This window comes from Corvus hawaiiensis, chromosome 20, assembly GCF_020740725.1.
Source record: "Corvus hawaiiensis isolate bCorHaw1 chromosome 20, bCorHaw1.pri.cur, whole genome shotgun sequence".
In the NCBI taxonomy this organism is placed as follows: domain Eukaryota; kingdom Metazoa; phylum Chordata; class Aves; order Passeriformes; family Corvidae; genus Corvus; species Corvus hawaiiensis.
In genome coordinates this window covers 5,416,298-5,435,332 of record NC_063232.1, presented here as the reverse complement: position 1 = coordinate 5,435,332, position 19,035 = coordinate 5,416,298, and the positions used below count along the sequence as shown (strand labels likewise).

General features: G+C 43.3%; 1 protein-coding gene across 1 annotated transcript; it reads left to right on the top strand.

Moving 5' to 3' along the window:
• The first annotated feature begins 2,444 nt into the window (after nt 1–2,444).
• On the top strand, nt 2,445–17,445 carry VKORC1L1 (vitamin K epoxide reductase complex subunit 1 like 1). Its single transcript, XM_048324204.1, has 3 exons — nt 2,445–2,657; nt 12,537–12,646; nt 13,313–17,445. The coding sequence occupies exons 1-3, from the start codon at nt 2,464–2,466 to the stop codon at nt 13,537–13,539; spliced, it is 531 nt and encodes a 176-aa protein (XP_048180161.1). The 5' UTR covers nt 2,445–2,463; the 3' UTR covers nt 13,540–17,445.
• Nucleotides 17,446–19,035: the final 1,590 nt, after the last annotated feature.

Here is a 19,035-nt window from a genome sequence, read left to right as displayed (position 1 = left end):
ACGTTGAGGAGAAAGAGCTCTGGAACCGGCAGTGTCCCTCTCTGGAGACATTCCAAACCCACCTGGATGTGTTCCTGTGCCACCTGCTCCAGGTGACCCTGCCTTGGATGATCTCCAGAAGTCCCTTCCAACCCCAACCATTCTGTGATTCTGCGATTTTCACCCCAAAAAGAAGCAAGGGTCCCTCCTGCCCCCTCATCCCCATCCAGGGGCTGTCTCCTTGCTTTAGAGACACTGTCTACTTGGAGAAATGAATTTTTTAATGAATTTATTAACTCTTGTATTAATCAAGCTGTTTCTATACACAGCAGCAATAATATGGGACACCACAGTCAACAGTTGGGATAATTCATGACAAAAAAATTGCTTGTTCACAGTTTCTTCACTTACAAAGGAGGTGAAAGACCAGGCATTTCAACATCTTTTACATCAGGGGATGTAACTGTTGTGAAAGAAGTGCTAATATTGTGAGTTTATAGAGCAGAAGTACAGCTCAGAAAAGCAGTTGCTGATGTGAGAGTTATTAGGAGAGAAATATAAATGATAAATCACGTTCAGAACAGGGACATCTGCATCAGCTCACACTGCTGGTCTTGCTGCAGGAGCTCGTCTCTCAGAGCTTCTTCTCCCTGGTTCTTGGCCTCTCTCCATCTTGGCCGCTCCCCCGGTTTGGGATTTTTGCGAAGCTTTATGAGTGGAGCACTCCAGACAGGCAGTAATTCACTGCAGAGCTGGCACCTTCTCCCCTGCGGTTGGCCCGGAATGCCCACAGATGGCTCCGGAGTTTGGCAGGGCAGAGCTCAGCCCTGCTCCTCCACCGCTGCTGCTTCCAGGGACACACATCGCACGTGTCCATTCGCTTTATCAAAAAGAAAAGCTTTGACTAAACCTCATCTTATTTAAGGGCCGGGCTATAAATGTATGGGAGAGGGTGCTTTCTTTTCCTCGTGCTTTAGTACATCTGTTATTTCTTTTTTGGTCACCCTCTTCCATCTCGGTCATCTCCACTCCTTTCCCATTGTCCCTTGTTCCCACTGAAAGCAAATCACGGCATAGAAAGCAGGAGTTATAATTTCGCTTTTCTAGAGTTCAAGCAACTCGTTTCTTAATGAGTGCTTTTCTAAGTGCTTTTTAATTAATAGTTTTCAATTTTCCCTTTTCTCTTTTTTCTTTTTTTTTTTTTTTTTCTTTTGCTGGCAGAGGGATTCTTGACGCTTGAAGTCATTTTGCCGCCGCGTCTCTCTTAGATTTGTTTTGTTTTGCAGAACAATGAGGGCAGGATGGCACTGCCGGCGGGATGAATGCTGCCATTGTGCTTTGTTCTCCTGCTTTCCTTGGGAAGACTCCAGAGCTCCCTTTTGTACCGGCTCACCCTCGCATCTGCTGATGCCCACAACGCACAAGGATTTTGGGAAGGGCAAGAGAACGAGTAGCCGGTGGCCATCCCGAAAATCAGCAATAACAGTGGTTGTGGTGATGTTTACAGCGAACAAAGATTGTTTTTTTTCCAGCTGCCATGACTTTTGTGTGGGTACACCACAGGGATTAAGTGATTCTTTAAGCACCAGGCAGGTGTCGATGCTTCTTCTGTGAAAGAGAGAAGATCCAGCCCTGATTTTGCGTTGTGTCCATTTTTATTGTGACCCAGAGTGACGGAATGCGATCCCAGATCTGGGAAACAAGTAATGAAATCCCATTGCTCAAGTGCAAGGCGTAATCTCCCGAGCCCTGGGGGAATCCATCAGCAGCTGTTCCCGAGCCAAGTGGAGCACCAGGCTGTGGTGTGCGCTAGGAAAAACAAACTTCTGATACGCGTCTTGTATCGTTTATCCAAATTGCACACCCCAGGACATCTCGTGCTGAACTTTGGGGAGTGTAACAGGCCCTCTGCACACCAGATGGGCTCTCTGTGTCTGCAGGATGCGGGAGTTCGGCTCATTCTGTCCAAAAATCACGGAAAAACACCTGGAGAACGGGGCTGAGGCTCACATCACCTTAGCTCCGGTGAAGTGACACATCATCCCCGAGGCTCAGGTCAGCCGCTAAGATTCTTTTTTTTTTTTTTTTTTTTTTTTCGCATTTTCCGGAACTGCCCAGTTTCTCCCGCGTCCCAGATCTGAGGGAAAAAAAACGTGAGGAAAAGCCCATTTTCCGGCTGGAATCAGGCGGGGCGGGGGCGTGAGGGGACTCTGCCGGGCCTCCCGGCGGCCGCCAGGGGGCGCTACGCCACGCCCCTCCCCCGCCCAGGCCTGACGTGACGTTGTCGCGAGGCGCCACGTCCGGCGCGAGCGGCCGGGGGGGCGGGGCCACGGCGGGGGGGGAGGGGGCTGCGGCGCGCCCGCCCGCCCGGCCAATGAGGGGCGCGCGCGCGTGCGCGGCGGGCCAATGAGGGGAGCGTGCGCGTGCGCGGGGCGGGCCGGCGCTGGGCGCGCGTCGCGGGCTGAGGCGGAGGGACGGGGCAAGATGGCGGCGCCCGTCCTGCTGCGGGTGTCGGTGCCGCGCTGGGAGCGGGTGGCGCGGTCCGCCGTGTGCGCCGCCGGCATCCTGCTCTCCCTGTACGCCTGCCACCTGGAGCGCGAAAAGGGCCGCGACAGCCACTACCAGGCCCTGTGCGACCTCAGCGAGCGGGTGCGCTGCTCCGCCGCCATCACCTCCAGGTGAGGCGCGGGTGGGAGCCGCCGCCGCCCCCGCGGGGGGAAGGGGCTGAGGGCTGCGGGAGCGGTGGGGACGGGAGCCGGAGCGCTGCCTCCGGTTCTCGGGGGGTGCTGGGGGCCCGGGGCGGTGCTCGAAGGGGCTGCGGGCCGGGCGGGGGCACGGAGGGGTCGGGGCAGTCTGGGGCGGGGGTCAGCGCTCCCGGTTTGGGGCAGCCCCATCGCTGCAGGGCCGCTGTGGGAGCGGGGTTTTTCGGGATCACTGCGGGCTGGAGGGTGAGGCACCCGCAATTGCTGTGTTGTAATCAATGGTAATTAGGTGGAGTGACAGGCGTTTTAGTGGTAAAGGCTCCTTAGAGTGAAGTGCTGTCGCTGTGAGTAGTGGTTATGGATAACATAAACAAGTCCAGTTGCAGGTGGTGTGCTTTGTTAGTTTTAATTGCAGTATTTGTATTGTGTTTTCACTGGGATGTCTCCTGGCAGCACAGGAGATGCTTTTGTGATACAGAGGAAGTGCTTCATTCAAGGGAGGCTTGGATGCCTCTGCAGCAAAAGCCCAGTCCAAATCCTGACTTACTTTGCAGACATCCAGCCAGTTTAGCAGTTGTTTTCTAAAGGCCAAGGGCTTTTATTTCTGTTAGGAGAGTCAGTGTATAAATTTGGTTATTGAGCAAGTCTATGTATTGAATGCTTTCTTTTTTTTTTTTAAGGAGAATTTTGTTATTATCATGTTAGTGTCTTCAGCTGAATGAGTACTTGAGATTTACTTTTTCCCCCTCTCACTGCAACCTGTGCAAAAGCTGTAACAGTTTTTATAGAGGTACTTGCTGTATCATCATAACAAGGCAGTTTGAGAGAATGTTCCCATACTCTGGCTGTGAAATTGTTGAGGCAAAACATCCAGGGAACTCTTATTCTTAAAACCTCTTCTGTGCTGATAGAAGTGGGATTATGTGACAGAGATCTGTATCTCTGGCCACCTGATATTGTGATTGAGTGAAGGCTTTAACTCTGCTTTTCTGTCTGTCTCAGGTCATCTTTAGTTTGTGAAGGTGCTTGTTCATATCTCTGGTTGGGGAGTGTCCTGAAATGCAAAGTTTGGATCTAACTAAGGAGGAGACTTCAATAAACTCACCAGATAAATTAAAATGATATAAATTAAATTGTGCTTAGACTATTGAGATTAAACCACGTGAGTCTTATGAGTAATTTAACTTTGATTACACATACAGGGGTAAAAAGAGAATAACAGAGATTTAAGTATTGAGTAGCCTGGTTTTGTATAGAATTGGTCCTCCAACAGCTTTTTGATGTTGCACAGGTGCTGCTGTTGTGACAGGGAACTTGATGTCACAGTTTCGACCTGTGTTTACTGAAGGCTGGGGAGAAGATCACCTAAAGATATAATTGGAATTATTTCTAATTATGGAATCATGCTCAGTAATTGCAGCATTCATTAGCAATGCTGCAGCTGACACGTTGAGTAAGACCTGGAAATCCTTTACTGTAGGAATTCTATATGATAATGTGAAGAGTTAGGGATAAAATGCACTAAAATCTCCCAGCAGTTGCTAGGAGAATCATGCCTGGAGTGAAGCATTGCAAATGCCAGGAGAGCTCGTGATCATTGGAGCAGGTGGTAAAAGGAGTTTGTGGTAAAGGAACGTGCAAGTTCTGTTCAGTGAAGCCATATTTGGAGAAGAATTTGCTTTCCAGGCTGTGCAGGACACAGAGGGGGAGTTTTGCTTTAAAAGTAAGGCCGGAGGGCAAGGCATTAAACTTGGAAATAAATTAATCTTATTTTCCATGTTGCCACAGCTCCCCATCCATCATTCTCTCTCACTTTCTCCAAGTGAATGTTCTTTGTTTCCACATCTCCAAAGTTTCTCAGGAACTTGATTTCTGAAAGGAACTTTTAACCACACTTTAGATTCCACTGGGGTAGTAGAGTTTCAATCTTGTGTTCCAGCTTTTTCAGATTTAACTTTCACTTTTCTTTGCTCATTAAGCTGTCACACTGACAATCAGAAATTAATTGATTAGCTAATTATTACAGTTAACTCTGCAGAGTTAACTGGGTGAGAAACTTCTGTTTCTACCTTGGCTTTTAGATGGTTCATTGGATTGTGTGACTTTTTATTTAAGCTGGATTTGCTGATGGAATTGGAATGTTACAATCTTCACATCTTGAGTTTTGACTCCAAGAGTGGGCTGAACTTTAAAAAGCACTTAATGCTGGTAGGATTAATTTTAAATGCATAGAATAATTAGAATAAATCCATTTATTCCTTCCTGAGCTGACTTTCTGGTATTTTGGGCGGAGTTTTTTTCACCAGCTGTTGGTATTTCCAAGTCTTGCTTTTAAGCCAGATCTGGGATTGGCACAAAAAGAAGAACAGAAATGTAAAGACTGCCAGCATGCAGAGGGAGGAGCACAGAAAATCTCCTATCAGAGCCTGACTCATGCAGAAGATTATGTTGGAGAGATACCTTCCCAGTATCCCTTACCCAAAACATGAATGGTCAGCATATTTCAAGTTTTTATCAAGGAGAAAGTTCATGAAATAGTTTAAAAATAAAAACTGTTAAGGAGTGGCTAATAAGGGCAGGTGTTAGGGCAATACCTAACATTTCCTTTGGCAGTGGCTGCATTTATTTGAAATTAATTGCTGTCTTATATTTGAGAATAATTAAGTGGCAAGAATGGCTTTATTTATAATGAAACAGACTAATAGCAGTTCCTGAAAAATATTTTTGGTCTTGCTGTAGTTTCACAGAGGGAATTAAAGTAATAAAACACATTTCAAGTCATACAGGTCATGCTACAGCTTGAAATAAAATGTAACCTTTAAGTAGTAATGCAGAGACCCAGAGCCTTTGGCTTTGGTCTTTTGCATGCTCTGAGAGCTTTTGGGGTCTTCTAATACATTTCTGCTTTCTGTCTTGGTGAATTGGAGGTTCCTGCAGGGCAAATTAGTGGTTTTGAAGGAGGTTTTGTAGCCTGGCATGCATTAATTAATGCTGTACCCACTGTGACAGAGCCTCAAGACAGCAGCACAGACGAGCAAAGGGCACGTGTCGTGTATATCTGTAGCAATATTTGCAGCTGCGTCAGTGAAGAGGTTTGGCAATAGTCAATATTGATCTTTAGCTGATTGTTGAAGTAGTTCTAGAGTCAAAATAGCATTTTGAGAATCTGGATGGAATTGATATTTTAGGAATTCCCTGTTGTGAACTTTATGCTCGTGGGCAAGGTCTTGGATTGGTGTCTTGTGTTTGAGGCACTCTGAAAAGTTCTGAAGAAGTCTGATGTGACAGAATGGTTTGGGTTGGAAGGGACCTTCAAGTTCATCTTGTTCCAGCTCCCGTGCCATGGGCAGGGACACCTTCCTCAAGACAAGCTGCCTGTCCACCTTGTGTTTTCTAGTGGATGCACCAAAATACTCACCTGGTAGTTCCTGAAAATGCCTGTTACATTTGATGTGTGTTGTGGGCAGGTCTGAAAGGGTGGCCTGTGACAGGTGTAGCATTATTGTGTGGTTCTGCTCACATTCAGAAATCACTTTAAACAGTGAATTTACACCTCTCGTGTTCTGTTTGCTTGCTTTGCCGTCAGAGCTGTGGAGATTGTGCTGGTGTAGAGCTCATTCCTCTGCAGAGTGGGTGTGAATTGCTCTAAGAACTGCGGGTAAAACTGCCCCGTGCTGGTTTTTCACAGAGCACACCTTGCTAGAGCTGTTCTGGTGCATCTTTATCAAGTTGACAAGAACAACCCCATTGTCCAAGGAAATGGCACATGGAGAAAACTTCCCAGACCTCCCTAACCTGATGTTTAACCAGGTTCCCACTGAGCTCTGTTGTGGAGCAGTTCTGTAAACTTGTCTGTCAAGTTTGCTTAATTCCAGGTGAAGAACACTATGTAGCAGTTATCATTTATATTAATAATAATAAATTCCTGATATCCCAGGATTTTTTTTATTGCTGTACCTGCAGATAAATATTCAGATATGTTTGAGGTTTTCAGCTGCCAGTGTTAGTGACTGATACAAGGTGTTAGGAGGTGTAACAGGGCTTCTTCAGTGATTCCGGATTCACTGGGTTTGCTGTCTGAGGGAAGCTTGGAAGATCTCTGGTTTGGAATTGGGCAGGGAGAAATTGGAGGAGACAAATTCAGCGCCACAGGGGAAGGGAGGGAGACCCACAGTCACTCCTCTGCTGAAGGGACACCCTGCCCTGGGAGCCAAGGTTCTCTGTCCCTTGTCCCCAGCTGGGCTGGCACTGTGCAAACAGGAGCCAGGACTGGCACAGCATGGGGAGGCAGGGAGCAGAGGCTTAGGGTGTGGGCAGGGAGGATTCAGAGCTTATTCCATGTGCAGCAGAGGGAAGGTGTTTCAGGAATGCTGGTAGAAACCAGCTTTGAGTTTTAAAGTTGCTCTTAAAGCGGCAGAAGCTGATAACTCAAGTGGGGTTTTTTCCCCCATCTTTCTAGTAGAAATTGGATGATTTAATACTGGTACAACCCTTAGTGACTGAGGCACATCTTTTACAATACACAGCAGTGCCCTTGCTATGGGAATCTTATTTTCCATCCTTACAGTGCTCACACAAACATGTTTATTTTTGCTTTTCATATATATATAATTTCCAGCTTGTCTGGAATTTGCAATAGGGCTAAGAATTCTTTTGCCTGGTGCAAAGTAAATTTAACAAAGTGCCTTTAATTCAAACTTGGGCTTCCTTTATGGTAGCTTAATAGAAAAGATTATGTAGAAGGAATCAGTGCTGTTGGCTTGTAGCTTGAATAGCCAGTGCCTCTGTAAATGCTGCTATGAAATAATTATCCACTGTCTGCTTAAGATTTTGCTGATCTAGACACAGATTTTTCACAGACTGTTTCTGAAGTAGAGCTGGAGGATATATAGAACAAAATCTCATTTGGTTATGCTAAATACTGCTGATAGATTTCAACGTGAAATTAAGTGTATCAACATTTTGGAGCACTCCTGGCAGATTTACAAATGGCAATTTTTAATCTTCTTTCTTGTGGCTTCTAATTGAAGGCTTTTACTTCATTTATTAAAACTGTTTGAATGGCCTTGAAACCATCAATTAGGTTTAATCCAAAATCCTCTAGTGAAGCTGGAAAGAAGTTGCAACCAAAGTTTCTTAACATGCTCCAGATCTTTTGACCTTTATATGAGCTTTTCACTGAAAGCAGGGTGTGAGCTCTGCTCCCCTCTGAGAACTTTCACTCTGGTCCAGAACTTATCTCAGGAGTCCAGTGGTGCTTAAGGAAATGTGCACATCACTTGTCAAGTGAAGCCTTTTTTTTCTTTTTAGAAAATCAGATTTATTGTTTCCTTGGGGTTACAAAGTGGTAAGGGGTTCTTGCTGTTGATAACAAAATAATGCTCATGGGATGATAAATAATCCTGAAATGAGAGGCTTTTAGTAACCTCCTGCTACCCAAAAAAAACCCCTAACTTGAGTTCTTTTCTTGCAGTTTTCTGAGTACAGAATTTTTTAAATTGTTTGCCCTTTTCATTGCACCAAACCCAACACCTGAGAGAGAGAATTGTGTTGGCAAAGCTGCTGCTGCACAAATGCAGAGATGTTGGATCAGACATGCCTTGGAATAATCTGGTTCCCTGAAGGATTTGATTGAATTTTCTAACATTCCTTAAGGACACTGGAATGTGACCTGGGAATTGTGTGCTTTGTTCAAGGCATCTGCTGCTGGGCCTGCCCTCATCCAGTACAGTTCTTTCCATGTTCAAATGAATTTCCAGGTGTTAGTTCAGTTCTGGGCATAAAAACTAAGGGGGTTACCAGGTGAAATTGAGGGGATGTGGTTCTGATCATCACCAGGGGTGGTTGTTGAGGTCAAAAGTGCTCACAAAGCATCTGGTCCATCCTGGAAGGCTTCAGGGGTGGCTGCCAAGTGTTGGTGCAGGTGAAACCCCAGTTCAGAAGTTTAAGCTGATCCTTAGTGGGAGGCCAAGGAAAGCATCTCGGGGAATGATGTCTGTGGCAAAACTGTTTAAAACATCTGCAGGTAACTGTCAGAGCTGGGGCTTGGCTACAAAAACACTCCAGCATTTCTTACCGGGACTGCATGGGACACTAATCCAGCTCCTGGCTAAATAGACACTTTTTGTTTTGTTTGTTTGACTTGGTGTGTTTGGCAGGCTTGGAATTCTGCTGCTTTTTGAGCCAATGCTGATAACTCATAGCTTTTAACTTGTTAAACTGGAAGGTTGTTTGCTTGTCTTCTAAAATACTTGAGATGCTGGGGGACTAAATGAGGTTCTTGTGTTCCCTTTTAGCATTTTCTCTGCTAAATTATGCTAAAATGTTTCAAGTGTGTCCCCTAATATGCTGCTCTGGAACACAGAGGATGTTCATAATTGTGCAAAAGAGTTTTAAATTATTTAAAAGTGTAAGATTTTATTGGAGGTCTGTCACTTGTGGATTACAGTGACCTCAGTTCTTTTATTCTTCCTGTTAAGAAGTAGCAATTGCACACAAATACTGCTTTAAACTTCTAAAAATGCAACAGTGCTGAGCTTTGAGAAGTACCTCAAACCAAAAGGGGCATTGTTTAGAGGGTGGATAATAACTTAAAATAAGATAGTGCACATTGGACTGAAAAATCACTGTAGTGCTCCATTTTAGATGTTGGGAAAGTAGATGAAACACTTTATTTCTTGAATCATTATTTAACTTTTTAAAGAACATTCAGAGTTGTACATGCAGATAGGGAGGGAAATTAAGTTACAAAGATGTCTTAAAGGTCTGTTCCTTGTAGTTAGTTCAGATTGCTTTTTATTTTTTAATAGGAGTGAAACTTGGGTGTGGTGAAAGTGGGTTTGGCTGTGTGTTTGTCAAGAGTGCTCTGAGTCACCTCGAGTGACTTCGACCTGGATCTCAGCGCGGAACTCCTGATCCTCAGAGATGGGAGCCACCAGTCAGTACCAGGAAAAACTTGGTGAAATTGGGCTGTGCTTTTATCTTGCTGTGCAAGCAGCTCTGTAATTACTGCAGGTCGTTTTGTTTAGCATTCTGTATCCAAAAAAAAATTGATGCGAGTTAATAACACTTCTTGTAAATTAGGTTTTTTTGTAAAAGGCAGATTACATGAAAGACTTCTGTGTTTATTTTTTGAAGCTTATCGTGCTGTTAGGACTTTATTCTTGCTATTTGTTTGCCATATTATTTTAGACTTTCAAAGTTCTCATAAATCAGGCAATTCACACCTGAGTTGGGTGTGAAAAGGAACATTATCTACTCACTGTTTATCCTTCCTCCACTTGCAAAAGTTCCTGGTTCATTGTGGGTTTTACAACCTTAATAAAATTAGGACACGATTTAGACTTTTCAGTAGGGAAATGAGATGGGAAAGGGAGTATACAAAGTAAATATATCAAGTTTAAATACTTTGCTTTTCAGTTTGATGCAGAACACTTGCTCCCACTCCAAACCTTATAAGGCTGGGGAAGAGTGCTCCATGTTAAACCCCAAGTTGCTTAGCTGTCTCCAAGTGTGTGGAATAAGATGTGAGATTAGACCTGGACTGCATGGGCTGAAATTTAATACTTGATGTCCTCAAAGCTGCTACAAGGCCAACAAGACACTTAATGAACTCTTGCATGTGGAAAAAGCTTTCCCTGTGCTCTGACCTTGCAGCTCTGCACAGATCACTCCGGGACTCTGACTCTCAGGAAGGGCTGGAACTCGTTATCCTTCCACCAGCAACATTTTATTCTCTTGCAGAATAACTGCAGGGTCAGCTTCTGTAAAAGGAAATTTCTGATATTTTAAGCTCGAGTTTGCTCTCAGACACCACAGGATGTGCTGAGCATCAGAGGTGAGAGCACTCACACAGGGGAGAGATTCAGCATCCCGCAGTTATTTGGAGTTAGGATGATGCTGAACCTTTGCACAGTTTGGGTTGTGCAGGAAAGCCTGAGTGTGTTCAAATCACTTTAATGTCACCCTGCAAAGAATTCTCACTTGGAGACCAGAACAAGAAACTGAACCTGTGGATGGCAAGCTGAAGCATCTGTAAATGTAGTAATACAGAAAAATAAATATAGACTATTAAATGTAAAAATGATAATTCCTTTAATATATCTGTGTGGCTCTTTAATTTGGCCTTTGCAAATTGGACAGCACAAGACAATTGTTGCATGTGCTGTGACCATCTTATCAAAGGAAGGCTAAAAAATTAACAGTTCTCACTTAAAATCCAGATAGCATTCAAGGTGTGGGAGGAAAATTTGTCATAACTGAGATTCTTTGTAATTCTTTGTAATCCCATAGCCTCAGAGTTGTCCTGGGATGAGAGCAGGGAGCCAGGCAGTTCTGCACTGCTCTTCCCTGCAACTCCATGTCTGGCAGCTCTGGGATGCTGAGACTCTGTCCCTTGGAAAAGCACTGTCTGTGCTGCCTTGAAGCTTAATTTTGTCACAGAAGTTCCACTTTTAAAAGATTTGAGACCAAACTAGCTGAAAGTATGTTTAATTTTTGACTGTTTATACAGTAAATCTGCTTTCTAGGAATTGGGACCTGCTGGGTTTCTTGGGGAGAAGAGCACAAGAGTATTAATAGTGAATTCAGACTTAGTCTGCAATTAAAATTATGAGTTTAAATGCGTTTAGCACAGATGGCTGTGAGACTAGAAAGTATTTTGGAGATGATATTAAATTGTCCTTATTGCAGTACCTCTTTCTGTGAGAAGACTGCTTGTGATGTGGTAGTGGCAGGTCCCAGGTGTAGTGAGTTACATCAGCAACCTTCCTGCCACGTGCAGGGACAAACCTGAGCAGTATCTTGGTCCAGCAGGGCCACTGCCTCTAGGACAAGAAACTTCCTGAAAACTGCATTTTCCTTGGAGTTTTCTGCTGCAGCAGAATGAGGAATGGCACATTTTTTACCTTGCTCAGTTAACCTGGTTAATGTGAAGCAATTGTGTGGTGCTTGGCTTGGTGCTCCAAAAATCTGCTGGCAGATATTCCAATGTGCTCTTGTGAGTTAAATTACCTGTTAACTGGAGTAGTAAAATAACTTCATCTTTTCAAGTAACACTAATAAATAGGGTCGTCACTTTGCTTTTACAAATAATGGCATGATCTGCCTTGGGGCATCGAATTAATGGTTTCTGGCACAAATACATTTGCTAATTTAATCTTTCATCCTCCTTCCTGCAGCAGCAGTTTTGTAGGGCTTGTGCTGCTTTCTGCCTTATCACTAGAAAGTTGAAAGTCACTTTGTGGTGGATTCAGGTGTTGGTTCAAAGTGTCACAGTATGCAAGAGCTCCAACAAACGAGGGCTGGGGATCTTGTGATGGTGCCATCCTCAGCTTGTGTGCTTGACAGATTTGGGTTCCTCCTGAGCTGTTAGACTGAGGAGCAGCTGAGATACAAATTTATGTCCTGATTCTCCTGCTCTGATCCACCGAGGTGAGCTCTGGCAGAGCTGGAACAAATCCTTACCACTTGTACCATCTTCCCTTGGCTTTGTAGTGACCTTGTGTCCAATTTACTGTGATGCAGAGAGCTGCTAAAGCTGTCAGTGGGGGAAGGAGGTGTTTATTTGACAAAACAGCTCCAAACTACAGCCCTGGGAAGCAGAGGTGCTGTTCAGTGAAATTGCAGCTGTGTGAACTCGGTAGTTCTTGGTGTGTCAAACAGCTTTATTCAGCAAGGTGTGGGATAAAGCTGTGCCCAGTGCTCCCCCTGTTGCAAGCTGCTTGGTTTTCCAGAATTCCACACAGCTCATGGCAGGATGCGTGTCCTTTGCTTTTCCCAGCAGCTCTGAACTGAAAATCTTGTGTAAAACAATAGGTGCCCAAATAAGAGTTAATGAGTTTCCCTGTTTTACAGATGGGGTCGAGGATTCGGTCTCTTGGGTTCCATCTTTGGAAAGGACAGTGCAATAAATCAGTCAAACAGTGTTTTTGGCCTCGTGTTTTATATACTACAAATGCTACTTGGTAAGTATTCTTTCACTTCAGAGCCTAAAGTATAAAGCAGGGCTGTGGTGATGAAGGAGGAGACCCATATGCATTGCACAATCTGCAAGAAAGCAGATAAATGCTTCCGATTTTATATCTTGGGTTTTTTTAGCACCACTCTAATGATACATGAGTCCAAAGGGCTTAAAAACCCAACTGATATCAAGAGTAATTGCATTTTCTCCTGATATGCTATTAATAATACAAGTGTGAAGACAGTTTCTGTGCTGGTATTTTCACTCCAGTATATTTGGCATTGGATTGCATGGTGGAAAAGAGAGGGAATAAAAATGGAATGAGCAGGTTTTGCAGGAGTAATGGAGAGAGCAGGCAAAAAAGTGCATGAAATGTAATGTATATCTATTTATTGGTAACTCTCTGGTTTGCTATAAAGTTGTTAATCTCGACAGAAATAACTTGACCAATAATTTTCCTATAACTCAGGAATAGGAGGATGGTTCATACTACACACACTCCTTATCACAGGGCTGTCAGACAGAGCCTTAGATGCTCCCCTCCAAATATCCACTTCTCAACTGTGGTGTTTTAAACAGAGTTCTGTGTAACTGTTGCTGAGTGGCTGAGTTTGAATTCAGTTTTGCTCTGTGTGGAGAGGCATGAGTAACTTTCTCTCTCTTGTTGCAGGTATGACAGCAAGTGCAGTAGCAGCTCTAATCCTCATGACATCCTCCATAGTGTCTGTAGTAGGGTCACTGTACTTGGCATACATTCTGTACTTCGTGCTGAAGGAATTTTGCATTGTCTGCGTGCTCACATATTTGCTGAACTTCATTCTCTTTATCATCAACTACAAACGACTAGTTTATTTGAACGAGGCCTGGAAGAGGCAACTCCAACCCAAACAGGAATAACCCCTGTTGGAACTTTTGACTGACAGTCTGAAGACCCAACTTCCATTAAGTTTATTTTGCAGTAATTTTTTTATTCTCCATATCAGACACTTCCATCTCCCCCCCACCCCCCCCTGAGAATCATAACGGAAATTTTGAATTATAAATTTCAAGGGGCCCCCAGATAATTTCTCTGTGCTAATCTTCAGTTTAAATGTGGTTATGAAAGAAAGCTCTATAACAATCAAAGACAAGCTTTAACTTTACTTTGAAGGAGTTTTAGCCACAGCAAAACCTAGACTCTCTCTCTCTCTCTCTTCCCCTTCCACTTGTGAAGTGGGTAACACTTGCTATAAAATATCCTGTATATAAATTCAGGTATAACAAGATGTGATCATGAAATGAAATACTCTAGACTAGCATCACCATATTTAATGTTGCCATGTTTACAGTATGTGTATTTTTTTTTTTTCTTTTTTTCTTTTTTTTCTTTTTTCTTTTTTTTTAGCTGATGGACTTAGATTTGACTAGGACTTATGCTGTAAATAAAATTAGAACTCTTGGTTTCATCCCTGGAGAACTCACTGTCCCATGGGTTTGGTTAGGAGCTGTCAGAGGGTTCAGCTCGGAGTCGACTGACACGAGGGAAGAAGTGACCTCTAAAGAACATGGAGTTGCTGCTCTCACTGTTGTGCTTTCACAAGAATGATGCTTGGGGTTGGTTCCATTTTTTCTTGGTTTTTTTTTCCTTTTTTTTTTTTTTTTTTGTCTCCAGTAACAAAAATGGAATTAAAGCTGAAACCTGAAGTATGTTGATTAAACGACAACCTCATTAATTTCTGTACAGAACGAAAATAGCTTCATGTGGTCAATGAAAAGCTGATTTGCAGGTTGGGGGTTGGTGTATTAAGTGTTCTTTGAAAGGACTCCATTTCCATGCAGAGCTGTTTCATTTTAAGCTGTGGTCAGCCAGCCAGTGTTACTAATGTTTGATGTTCTATGAATGCTGCAGTAATTGCAATTTGCAGTGGAAACCACTGAGTGAGCAGGATAACCAAGCAGTGCACTGAAAAAGCAGTTCCTTAATTGATCTTGGTCAGGATCTTTGGTTTGTGCTATATTGGGAAATGAACTTTAGGCCTGACACACACACATAAGATCTCTTGGAAGGGCAACCTGTTTAATGGGATAAGTAAGTCAATGTGCTCCTGAAAATGAAATGTGATATAGTGCTATCATTGCTCTTTCTAAGAACTAATTGGGGGGGGAAAAAAATTAAATTGCAGATTTAAACAAAAGGAACAAAATTGTACATGTTGTTTCTGCACTCAGTATTCTAAGGCTGAATGTTAAAAGTGCCTTCTGTCTTCAAATCTTAAACCAAATACTTTGTGTTGAACTTGGCAGGCAGAAGTGTCCTTGCTTTAAAAATGAACAAACAAAATTCCCAGCAAACTTGCTGGGGATAGAAGAGTATTAAGAGATCTGGTTTTAGTTTTTAGACTGAGGAGTGGTAGCAGTATTGTTTTCAGTTTAATTTAAAAGGTCGATGTGATTTGGAAAATGAAATACTTGTGTTTCAGACTGTGTGACACTGAGATGTGTGGGTTCAGCTACTTTCTGTAATTGGTGCTGTGCTGCTTCTTGCCCTTGTCAGTTCGAAATATGAAGAATTCCAACTGCATACCCATTTATTTAAAGAACTAATTTAACTACTTTTAGCATTTTCTTTCTCAAACATGAATGTCAGAGAGACACTTCCATTGTAAGTGGATTTTAAACACTAAGGAGAAACTCGACTGTGAAACGAGCAGTGTTTCCGTTGAGCAAAGCGAGTTTTGAGATTGAATTCACAAAAACAATATTTCAATTACTACTGAAGCAATTCTCTGGTTTGTACCAAGGATGTAGGTGGAAACTGCTTTTCTGTATAGAGTTCTGTGGTATGAGTAACATCTGTTGCATGTAACACTAAATGATTTGTCCCTCGTCTGACAGTTTTAGCCAACAATTCATTAAATGAGTTTTGTATTGACGAGAGTATAGTTAAAGCTTGTCTTGCTGTTTAGTTCTGTCTCTCAAATGCCTTCTGCTTTGATATCAAGGGGAATGAATGATGTTGAATTGGTCCCTCAAGGCTTGGCTTTGTTCTCTCCCAAGCCTTGAGGCAGTATCAGTGTTTAATGTGTTGTATAGATTTTATTTTGATGCATTCCTGTGATCTACACTAAAGGCATCTTTTTTTTCATCTGAGGAAGAGGTGAACATGTGCTGCCTGAAAGTTGCTCCTATCTCAGAGCAAGCAGCCATGGAGACAAGTCTAATCCGTGAGTACTTGGTCCAATTTTTGGGAAAAAAAGAGGAAAAAAAGCCCCATCAGCTGAAAGTATTGGTGTTGACTTAACTTCACTGTGTCTTGTGCTTGTTTGTGTGGGCATAGTCTGTTCATTCAGTTTTAGTAAAAATGTTTAGGGCCAGATTTTCAGCAGTGGTGTCTGCAGTCCTTGTTTGTGTGCACGTAGGGATCAAATGGAGCTGGAGCTCGGGCTCTGGGAGAATTTGCAGCTACACTTGTGCACGAACTTGCAAATCGGATCCTTAATTGCAAACTCTCTTGTCTCGTGTGCTTTCCTTGCAGTTACTTTTTACTGGAAGTGATTTGCTAGAAATGGCCCTGATTTCTTCTATTTCTCTCTTGTGCTTCAGAAATGCAGTTGGCCTGAATAAAGGGCAGAATAATCTTAGCAGGAGAAATTTGGACCTTTCTGCTTCCAGTTCTTTGGACTCTTTCCTTGTTGCTCCCAGTGATAGAAACAGCATCTTTCTTCCAGTAAAATGGGTTGTGATGTAAATCAGGAGTGCAGCTGTGCCCCCCTGCCTACCCCAGCCAAAACGTGGTGGCAAATGTGTGCTTGATCCTGGTTTCACCCTTACAAATCCAAAGGCAAATCCTAAAAATTCTCAAGGATGCAGGAGTTTGGGTAAAGGCAGGTAAATGGTACTTGGGCTGGCAGTGGACAGGGGGGTGTTACAGAGATCCTCCTTGTGGTTTCAACACTCACTAGAATGGAGGGGATAAAATTCACAGTATCCAAACAGTGGTTCTGAATGTGGGCTCTTCCTGCCCCTCTTTGGCTCTCTCAGAATCCCAGAATTCCTTTGGGATCACAGAATATTCTGAGTTGGAAGTTCATGGCGAGGGGCAGACTGGAAAGGCAAAAAAACCCTCATCCCAAAACCTGCTTAGGAATTAAACATTCCTGAAATCCTCTTACTGTAAGGTACTTGCTACTCTTTAAGGCCAACAAAGCATTTGAGTCTCATGGAGGAAATGAATATTCTTGGAAGTTTCTTCCTGTAAAACATTAGTGACACTGAGCCCAATGAAACATTCCTGACCACCTTTGAGATCTGAAGTGATAACAAATCTCTGGTGAGGAGGTTTCTGAATGCTGTAGTTTGCATTTATCTGCTGCTGTACAGAGTCTCTCAGTTGTTCCAGGAGGTTGGTGAGGTGCTTCAGGCAGCACTCTGCTCCTAATTTATGTGGGCTAAAGTCAGAGATTGGCTGGCTTTGGTTCTGCCAATGTTGTTTAAACTGGTCTAGAAAAGATGAAGTATTCTGTTACCATACAACTGTATTAAGCATGGCCTAAGTATTAGGTGTTTGTTCTGTATAGTATGTTCCATCAACTATTTATTCCCAGTGCTTTAAACTCCAAACACCCATTTAAAATGCAGTCATTGGGCAGATGCTCCTTTTCTCAATACAGGCTGAGAGATTCTCTATTGGAGGTTTAGGATACAATTTTGCTAACAGGTAAAAAAAACATGTAAATATGTACGAATTCTATTTGTTGCACATAACTTTTTTGGTATAAAAAACAAAACAAAACAACAAAAATAAATGTAGGAATTACCTGTGGATGTCTTGCTGCAATCATTCTTATGCTGCATTCATGCAGTCCAAACATAAGAGCTTGAATGAACCCAACCAGAGGCCTTTTTGGACTCAGTCTGAGCCTTAGAAACTGTTTTTAATGTCAGTACTGTAATTCTGTTTCTAGAAATCGTACTAAGTCGTGTGTTTTTTTTCCCCAAGACATTGTGTGTGCTTAGCAGTAGAACAGTTAAAGCACTTGATCCCCCCCAGATCCCAGTTTTCCCAGTAGAATTCCTGCAGCTTTGTGTCTGGCTGAGCGTTGTGTGTAAAGGCTGAGCAGCATTGACTTGAGGCTTTCACTGTTTACAGTTCTTTAAGCAAAAAAGATCCCCCAGCATTGTGATTTTTATCACTTTCTGCTTTATTGGGTCTGTGGGGCCACTCAAAGCCAGTCCCACAGACCACAAAATACCTGGGAACTGCTGGATGTGTCCCTGGATTTGGGGAGGGAGCTGCTGTGCAGGGTTGGGTTTGTGATTGCACTGAGCTGTTGAGAACAAGCAGGAATTAACCCTCCAATGTGTGCTCAGATTTTGGGGGGCTGAGCTGAGCCCTGGTTTGTAAGGAGTGAACAATGTCAAATCCTCATCTGCGTTTTGGTCAGGTCTGTTGAAATTGGGGAAGAAAATGAGTTTTTAAAGGATGATGTCTAGAGATGGAGAAGTTGAAATGACTTTCAAACACTGCTAGTGGGCTTAAATATGGTAATTGTTTACACCATGGTGTGTTTGAACAAGTGTCTTTTTACTGTGCATAGAGTTTTATATTCTGGGGGTTTAGTTCTAGAGAAAATCTAGGCCTAGCACGGTGTGAGGAATGCTGTAGTGTGTTCTTTCTTTTCCCTTCAAAAGACAAGAAAAATTGTTGTGGAGTCTGCAGTGAACATCTGTGTCCTTATTCTGCTGGGGCAGGGTGGAAGGTGGTGTTGGTTCCTTGGTCTACCACCTCTAAAGGGAACAGAATTTGGCCACCACACAACAGAAAAGCAAATATTTTCTTTATATGGTCAGATTTTGGTCACTTCCCTGAGACACTCACACCAGAGCCAGCTGCACAACAGGGAGTCATGGCAACAGTTTCACCCAGAATCTGTGAATTCCAGTAATCAAACTCCATGATTTTAACTTGCCAAATGCATTGGGCAGCCTCTGATTTTGTTGCTCTGCTCCTCGAGATGGCTGCTTTTGGGACATCACTGGCAAGTTTGCAGACTAAATATTCTGAGTTTTTCTATGTGGTGGTGTGATCCCTGACAGTCTAAAGCCTGTTTTTTAGCCTGGCCTGAGGCTGGTGTGCAGCCCTAAAGGGACATCACTGAAGCAGCACCTGAATCTACACCTGGCCCTACCCCAGAGGGCTTCAGGCCACTCTCTGAAAGGTTCAGAGCAGAATTTCCCTCTGGGCTGCTCTTCCTGTGGTGACATTTAATATGAAGGAAGCCCTTCCACGCTGGAAGGGCGCTGACAGTGGCACTGTTAGGCACAGTTCATGTCTAATAGTGGCAGTTTTGGTACTGTAAAATAAATAGATTTAAAGCTGAGTTGATGTAGTCCCTCCCTCTCTAACATATCCCA